The sequence below is a fragment of the Nicotiana sylvestris genome, chromosome 6 (assembly GCF_000393655.2).
Source record: "Nicotiana sylvestris chromosome 6, ASM39365v2, whole genome shotgun sequence".
Classification (NCBI taxonomy): Eukaryota; Viridiplantae; Streptophyta; class Magnoliopsida; order Solanales; family Solanaceae; genus Nicotiana; species Nicotiana sylvestris.
This window is the reverse complement of record NC_091062.1, coordinates 89,843,946-89,853,250: the sequence shown is the minus strand read 5'-3', so window position 1 is coordinate 89,853,250 and position 9,305 is coordinate 89,843,946. Positions and strand designations below refer to the sequence as shown.

At 41.3% G+C, this 9,305-nt stretch overlaps 1 protein-coding gene across 1 annotated transcript; it reads right to left on the bottom strand.

Annotated features, from left to right (window-relative positions):
- Positions 1 to 8,375: 8,375 nt before the first annotated feature.
- Positions 8,376 to 9,089, bottom strand: LOC104249258 (uncharacterized). The gene has a single exon (XM_009805645.1). The coding sequence runs from the start codon at positions 9,087 to 9,089 to the stop codon at positions 8,376 to 8,378; it is 714 nt and encodes a 237-aa protein (XP_009803947.1).
- Positions 9,090 to 9,305: the final 216 nt, after the last annotated feature.

The following is a 9,305-nucleotide window of genomic DNA, read 5'->3' as shown; positions in this document are numbered from 1 at the left end:
ACGTATTCAATCTTCAGAAATATTTAAGTAATAAATTGGATGGTTACTAACTAAATATTACGTAATAAAAATGTAATAATTAAGAACTAACTACGAATGGGTTGTAGACAAGAATTGGAATGATCGAAGGTTTTGATTTCCTCTATTGTCGGAATTCTTTCCGCTACGTTTCCTATAAATTTGCCTAGGTCTTCTATATCAATCATGAGCATTCTAACTGTCGTAACTCTCTCCCGAGTAATTACAACAATATACTAGATATATTCTCCCGAATTACGCTGCCTTAAGTATAGCTTACTTAGATGCACCAAGGTTTCGTTATCCCTAATCTCACCTTTAAACCCTTCATATTAATCCCTCATATACGTTAGGAGTGATGTTGTACAACAACAACCTAAATATGCACTCTCTCCTGAGTAATACATATTAAATAGGAACAGCTAATTGAGGGCCCTTCAATCAACATCAATAAGCATATAGTTGAACAAATAGAGGGAATACTATAGCAAATCTATATTAAGAAATTGCTCGTGTAGGTCAAATCCTAGTCAAGCCGGGAAACGAATTAAGTCTTCAAAACTCGGACTGGACCTGGCCCTAGGCCTAGCGTCGCTAGCCTAACGCCAGCTTCAGCCTGGCCTTATCCTTGCAGCGCCAACCTAACGCCAGCCTCAGCCTGGCCTTTGCCTTGCAGCGCCAGCCTAATGCCAGCTTCAGCCTGGCCTTTGGCAGGTCTCGCCAAGCTAAAACCTGGTTAAGCTGGCCTCGCCAGGTCTCTCCTTTTCACTGTTCTCGAGCACACTTCAATATTTAAGTATCCATTTTGCTCTACTTTCATCTCCAATTCACCTACACATAAAATAGACTCCATTACGTGCAAATAAAATGTAATTTATCATTAAAGCATGTAAAATGCAAGGCACATAATGTGCTAAACCATGAATTATAGCCACACATCAATACGCCACACTTAAACATTGCTCGTCCTCGAGCAATCAAACTACACTCATGGACACATCCTATTAGGAAATTCCCTTAACTCATTATACCAAGAATCTTTAAAATAGTTTAAGCACAAAGGTGTGACATCCTCGCCTCAAGAATCGACTCACAAAAACCATGCCTTATTCACAATTCACTTACTTAATCTAACATGGAAGTCAAAAATATTACCTTTCCTTTATGAATCATGTGCCCTCACCCAATCAAAGAGCTTAGTTCCACACACAATGAATTTTAATAACATAGGAACTCAAGATAGGAAAAATTCACTCTCTCTCAGAAATAACCTTCATATGCCCCAAATGACGCACCATAAGCTTTCCCGTAGTGTAATACTCCACTAATCGAGTTCATTCAGTCTAAGATCAAATAAGACTTTCATTGGTTGTAATGTAGGTTGCGGGTCGGGTAAGATACATTTGGATATAAGTGACTACAACTCCCTTAAGTACTTTAATACAAACACTTTAACCTTCAAGCCCGTACTTATGTCAAGCCAAAACTCCACCTTAACTTCACTATATTTTACCCCCTACTTCTTTAAGCACCAGTACATCAATAGCCACCACCATCAGAAATTATTTTTTATATAATATATATATATATATATATATATATATATATTTCTTTTTCTTTCTTTTTTTTCTTTTTCTATCCAAATGGCTTTTATTGACACATTTTTTTTCTTTCAAACGGTGCACCTGTCTCCTTATTTTATTTATTCCACTCAAAAGCCAATCCACTACCCCACACTTTAATTTTTATATAATTCTCACAATTCAAGTGCTCATGAGAGGTGACTAGGTTCAAATATATGGTCGATTCAAACAAAGGGGTACGACTTGTAATATGGTTACCAAAGAAACATGATTATAGGCTCAAAAGGGTTAACTACAATACATAATATTTAGGTGGGTACTCTATATATATTTGGCTTAACAAAGAACCACCTATATCACTTCTCAGACTGAACAAGACTACTATTTCGCTTTGCACACACACGGGGCAAGTTCTAGACATCAAATGCAATGCACAAAATACATACAAACCTCACACAGACATGGCACATAACTCATTCAGGATTAGTTTTTATCACAACACTCCAGTCAAAGCAGTTAAGCAAATTTAAGAATCTACAATTTAAGGTATTTATACTAGAGTCAAAAATTGAGCCTAAGCGTCACAACCAAAGTTCTGACTATTCTCAAGGCATCACAAAGCTCAGAGATATTGCTGCGATTAAATGCATAGCCACGTGGTTCCTACTCCTAATAATTAAAATTAACTACACCCGGTTCAACTAAAAACCCTTGAAAAAGAATTATGGCCCAAAGAAAAATCAAGGGAGAATTACTACACTACCTACACACAGAAAAAAAAATCTTTTTTGGTATTTTCTTTAGACTTACGTCCCTAAAAAACTATCTAGGAGATCCATCGTCGGAAAAAGTCCAATATTTTTATGTTTTTTTTATATATTTTCTGCCTAAAAACAACTAACAAGAAAAACAAAAATAAAAAAATACAAATTCTTAAAAAAAATAAACGATAATTAGCTAACTAAAACAACATTTACTATAACAACAAAAATAGCTAACAACTACTAATATCTACAAGTTTCCACCCCAACCTTAAATCATGCATTGTCCTTAGTGCATGCACAAATTGACAAAACAAGAAAAAAAAGAAAGAGTAGGATGCAAGGAAACTCCCTGATCAAGCAACGTCTTCATCCTCGGACGCTCTCCACTCTTTATCATGTTCATCCTCCTCATTATCATCTCCCTCACCATCTGACTGCTTTGGCTCAGCCTCAGACTGCTCAGGTGTGTTGATATCCTCATCGTCGGGGAGTCTGTATCCATCTCCTACCCCAACCAGCTGTTGGGCATGAGCATTGAGCGGGTACCACTACTCCAATTCAGTCCTCTCCCCAGATGTGGCTGGATGACCCCCTATCTGCAGCTGCAAATCCATCATCCCATAGAGATGGTCCATAAAACTATCATCACGTGCATTGCGCTCAGCACCTGTCAATGAAGGCATAACAGTCTCGTCTTTCAGCTGGAGATTAGTGATGTTTGTTTGTCGCATAGGCTAATTGATGGTGTGGTCAAAATCAGTCTCCTCCTCAACCCCCTCGTTCTTTAAGAACTGAGTCAGGAAATTAGGAAATGACATTCAGTCTATTTTCTTACTCATTCTAACTAATGACATCTGGTAGCGGATCCGATGACCCACATTCACCCTTTGCTCTGTCATAAGGAAGTATAGCACAGACGTCCTCTCGCGGCTCACGAGCGTGCCATGATTGCACGGTATGACCCGTGCGTTTATCAACTTAAGCCACACCTGAGCCTCTGCCTTCATCTTCTTCTTAGGAAACCTCTTATGACAGTTTGTTACCTTATCCCGAACTTACGCATCCGTAGAGTCGATACCACAGAGCGTGTGCCTCATCTCTCTATATGTAGGTCGGCGAATGAATGGTCCAATGTCTCCATAGGAACATTTGGCGTACCTAAAAAGTCGCATATTGCCTTGGCTGAAAAATCTATCAAGCGTCCACGGATTGGCACCAGATCCTTAGTGTCCTGTGGGTCAAACCCTGCATAGAATTCCCGGACTAGGTTGAGATTGATGTCCCCTATGTTCTTAAAAACATAGCTTAACCCCAATAGATGCTTCTCCAAATTGCCGGATACTTCACTTTCACGTTCTGTTCCTGGATAGCTCCTTCCGGATGGACATGTTTAGGCCTACAGCGGCTGTACCAATCCCTCGTATGTGGAGGTATGATGTTTATGCCAAACTCCCGTTGGCCTTGGGGTTGTGGACGCATGGCAGCTACAGCTGCCACGGCTTGTGCTACACTCAGACTAGAGGTAGGTTCTCCCTTTTTCTCTTCTTTAGAGGAGGTGCGGAGGTCGCCTTTGCTTTAGCTTGGGTAGTTGATGTGGCCTTTCCTTTGCCTGTGTCTTTTCTGGGAGGCATCTTCATTTTTACACAAATAAGCAGTAGTCAGATAACGCTGCATTACACACTACACACATAATCTTGCCCAACTTACTGAGGTTACTCAGACTTCACCTCATATTTTCTTAATATTAGAATCAAACAACAACACATGGGCTACCCGTGAGCCACCCCACACTTAAGATTTTAATATGGTTCACGACTACATAACACTAGTTTATTAATCCCGAAGACTCGGGCTCCAAAAGGGACAAGGAATGCCATTGAGGCATTATATCAAACACTTGACAAACACTAGTTCCATGGGAGTTCTTATGGAAATGAGGGATTGCCTCATCCTCCCAAATTGGCTTGGGGGGTTCCGTACTACCACATGTTTTTACAATCGTAACACCATTCCTATGAGGTTCATGGGGTTGGTCCACACAAACTCAATACTACAATGAAGAACAACTACCAACTCAATACGTGTACCCAACTCGAAATTACAAAGGAAAGAGATCAAATAATACCTTTGAAGCTTTTGAGAGGAGGGAGTTGCCTGAGAATTTTTGATGAGTGTGAAAGAATAGCAAGACTAAGCTTGACTTTAATGGGGATGGGAGAGACAACTATGGCAATGTGCTGGTGAGTGTGTGTGGGTGAGCAAATCGTGCAGTGTGTTTGGTTGGGAGCAAAGCTAATGAGCAGATGTGTGTTCTTGTGAATTTTCTTTTAGAGCTTGATGTGTGTTTGGTTTAAGTGAGGTTAGGGTTTTTTATTGTGTTCAGTGTTTAGGGCATGTAGGTGAGGTTAGGTTCGACTAAAATAAGGAGAAAAAAATTAAAGTGGCCAAAATACTTACCTGGCATCGCCAGCTTCAGGCCTGGTGGACCTGTAGTTAGCCAAGCATCTCCAACCTAAGGCCTGGTTGAACCTGGCGTTAGCCAGGTGTTACAAGCTTCGCCAGCCTTACCTGGCTTTACCCAAGCGTCGCTAGCTTAAGGCCTGGTGGACCTGGCATTAGCCAAGCGTTGCCAGCCCCAACGCCAGCTTTGCCTAGCTTTATCCTGGCTTCGCCGGCCCCAACGCCTAGTGTACATCAGGTGACGCTTAAACCATGCTCAACTCGCCCAAACTCACCTGCAAACTTGTTAGTACCTAAAAACAAAAAGGAAAATTCTAACTACACTAAAAATCAACTACGAATTGGGTTGCCTCCCAACGAGCACCTTAGTTAACATCATGGCACGACAAATACAACAGTCCAATAGGTTGCCTCCCATGAAGCGCTTGATTTAACGTCGCGACACGATGCAAGTAAGCGCATTTAAGGTATGCTCAACATCGGAGGCTTGATCAAATGAGTCACTGATACTACCTTTGCTTCATCCATACCTACATAATGTTTTAATCTGTGCCATTGACTCTGAACTTGCGAGAGTCATTTTCGGCAAAAATCTTTACGGCACCAGTGGGATGAATTTCAACCACATGAATGGCCCTGACCATCTTGACTTGCCCGAAAATAACCTCAGTCTTGAATTGTATAGAAATACCCTATCTCCAGGTTTAAAACTCCGCTCAATAATATATTTGTCATGTATTATCTTCATTCTCTCCTTGTATAATCTCGTGCTCTCAAAAGCGTGGTATTGAAACTCATCAAGCTCCTGTAACTCCATGACTCTACTTGTTCCCGCAGCTTCAATATCGAGATTCAACTCCCTCAACGCCCACAAAGCTCTATGCTCCAACTCCACCGGTAAGTAACAAACCTTCCCAAACACCAACTTGTACGGCGACATGTCGATCGGAGTTTTGAAAGCGGTTCAATAAGCCCAGAGTGCATCATCTAAATTTCTTGCCCAATCCATTCTAGTAGCATTCATAGTCTTTGTCAACACACACTTTATCTCTCTATTCGAAACTTCCACTTGCCCACTCGTTTGTGGATGATATGGGGTGGCAACCTTGTGGCATACATCATACTTCTCTAACAACTTCGCGAAGGCTCGATTACAGAAGTGAGTGCATCCGTCATTGATTATTGCCCTTTGAGTGCCAAATCGGATGAATATGTTCTTTCTCAAAAAACCAATTACCCCCTTTTGCATCATTTGTAGGGAGCGTTGCAGCTTCCACCTTCTACCCATTTGGACACGTAGTCCACAACGACGAGTATGTACTTGTTGCCATATGAGTTGATGAAAGGCCCCATGAAATCGATTCCCCATACATCAAACACTTTTACTTCCTAAATTGGGTTCATAGGCATCTCATGTTGGTGGGAAATATTCCCGGTTTGTTGGCATTCATCACAGCCCTTCACCCATAAGTGAGAATCTTTGAACAATGTCGGCCAGTAGAAACCTGACTCCAAGACTTTTGCAGCTGTCCTTACTCCCCCGAAATGCCCACCATATGGTGACGCGTGACATACCTACAAAAAATAGAATATTGGTCTATCTCGGGGATACATCTCCGGATCATGTTATCAATACAAATCCTGAACAGATAAGGCTCATCCCAATAATACATGCGACAATCACAAAAGAACTTTTTCTTTTGGACAGAGGAAAGGTCATAAGGAAGAATACCGCTCGCCAGGTAGTTTGCAATGTCTGCATACCATGGCGCTTCCTCAAGACTCATGGATAATAGTTGTTCATCTAGGAAAGTTTCCACAATCTCTTCCACCTCAACCTTCTTCAGCTCCTTCGAGCCTAGACAAGTGATCAGCTACTTGGTTTCCGTTCCCTTTCGGTCACGGATTTCCAAATCAAATTCTTGCAACAGTAGCACCCATCGAATCAGGTGCGGTTTTGACTCCTTCTTCTCGATTAAGTACCTGAGAGCAGCATGGTCAGTATAAAAAATTACCTTTGAGCCTATCAGGTATGACCTAAATTTGTCAAATGTAAACACCACTACTAGTATCTCCTTCTCGGTTACTATGTAATTTAGCTGGGCACCACTCAAAGTTCTACTTGCGTAGTATATTGGATGCATGACTTTGTCTTTTTTCTGCCCAAGAACGGCTCCCATAGCATAGTCACTCGCATCACACATTAGCTCAAATGGTTGCTCCCAGTCAAGGGCAACTATGATAGGTGTTGTTACCAGTCTCTTCTTCAATTCCTCAAACGCTACCCTACAGTCATTAGAAAACACAAAAGGGTGTTTTTTTAAGCAATTTACATAAGGGGTTAGCAATTTTGGAAAAATCTTTTATAAATCTCCTATAGAGACCGACGTGCCCAAGGAATCTTTTATAAATCTCCTATAGAAACCGACGTGCCCAAGGAAACTTCTGATTGCTTTGATGGAAGTGGGTGGTGGAAGCTTTTCTATCACATCAACCTTTGCACGATCTACCTCAATGCCTTTACTCGACACTAGGTGCCCTAAGACTATACCTTCCTGTACCATGAAATGACACTTTCCCAATTGAGTACCAGATTCGTCTCGATACACCTCTTCAATACTCTTCTCAAGTTCATAAGGCAATCATCGAATGAGTTTCCTGCCACTAAGAAGTCATCCATGAAAACCTCTATTATTTCCTCTACCATATCCGTGAAGATGGCCATCATGCACCTTTGGAATGTGGCACGTGAGTTGCATAGGCCAAACGACATTCTCCAAAAGGCATAAATTCCATAAGGGCAGGTGAACGATGTTTTCTCTCTGTCCTCCAGGGCACTAGAGATCTGATTATACCCCGAGTACCCATCCAGAAAGTAGAAGTGGGACCTCCCTGCCAATCTATCCAGCATCTGATCAATAAATGGCAGTGGGAAATGGTCTTTCCGGGTAGCCAAGTTCAACTTCCTATAATCCATACAGATTCACCAACCTGTGACTATTCGTGTAGAGATTAATTTGTTCTTCTCATTTTTCACTACCGTCATACCGCCCTTTTTTGGCACACACTAAACTGGGCTGACCAAGTTGTTGTTAGAGATGGGGAATATGATTCCCGCATCTAACCACTTAATCACTTCGTTCATCACTACTTCTTTCATGTTAGGGTTCAGCCTTCTTTGATGTTCTCTGGAAGGTTTGTCCCCATCTTCTAGTAAAATCTTACGCATACAAAAGGCTAGGATGATACTCTTAATGTCTGCAATGGTCCAACCAGTTACAATCTTGCACTCCGTCAGTACCTACAAAAGCTGTTATACCTGCACATCTAACAAACTAGATGAGATAATAATAGGTAAAGTTGAGTTAGGTCCTAAGAAGGCATACCTAAGATAAGGTGGTAGTGGCTTCAGTTCCAACTTTTGCAGCTCTTCTATCGATGGCTTAGCTGGAGGAGTTTTTCTTTCCTCTAAGTGCAAAGGCTCAAATTCGAGCTCCTTTCTCCAAAAACCTTGGCCTTCAAGAGCAGGTACCCACTCCGCCAAGCCTTCTCAATTTGCTTCATCTAAGTTTATGAGACAGGCTGCTAGAGGGTCTTTAGTATTCAATGTCTCATCTTCCTCCTCCAAAATTACATCCACGGCATCTATTAAAGAGCAATTAGCAAATTCACTTGGTCGCTGCATAGATTTCTGCACGTTGAATGTTATCTCTTCATCATTTAATCTCATTTTGAGCTCTCCAATTTCATAGTCAATTAGAGCACTCCTAGTGGCCAAGAATCGTCTTCCCAAAATTATGGGAATTTCCTCGTCAACCCGACAGTGAAGAATGACAAAATCTGCTGGGAACACAAACTTCCCAACCTGTACTAATACATCATCAAGAATACCAGAGGGCCTCTTCACTGTCCGGTCAGCCAGCTGTAGTAACATGGACGTGGGTCTAGCTCTTCCAATGCCTAACCTTTTGTAAATAGCTAGGGGCATCAGGTTTATGCTTGCCCCCAAATCACACAGTGCCTTAGCAAACGCATAGTTGCCTATTGTGCATGAGATTGTGAAACTGCCTAGGTCAGACAGCTTCTCAGCTATGGGTCTCGTCACAATAGCACTACATGTCTGAGTTAGTGTAATCGTGGCCAATTCTTGAAAATCAAATTTACGAGACATCAAGTCCTTCATCATCTTTGCATAACCAGGCATTTCCTTTAAGGTGTCAATCAATGGAATGTTTACCTGAATGTCACGACCTAAATCTACCATGTCGTGATGGCGCCTAACATAGAACTAGGAAAGCCGACTCTTTTACCAAAATAACCCGATAATCCAAAATGAAGATGTCTTTAAGCTATTAATTAATAAAACTTCATAATATAAGTCAGAATAACAAAGTGCGGAAAGAAAAGCCCGACATCGGGTGTCACAAGTTATGAGCATCTACTAAAAACTATCTGAAAATGCTAAGACTAATATAGTCTG

Bases quoted from the DNA above. Each gene is read 5' to 3' on its own strand.
- LOC104249258 (XM_009805645.1), bottom strand. From the start codon at position 9,089: ATGGTAGATTTAGGTCGTGACATTCAGGTAAACATTCCATTGATTGAC.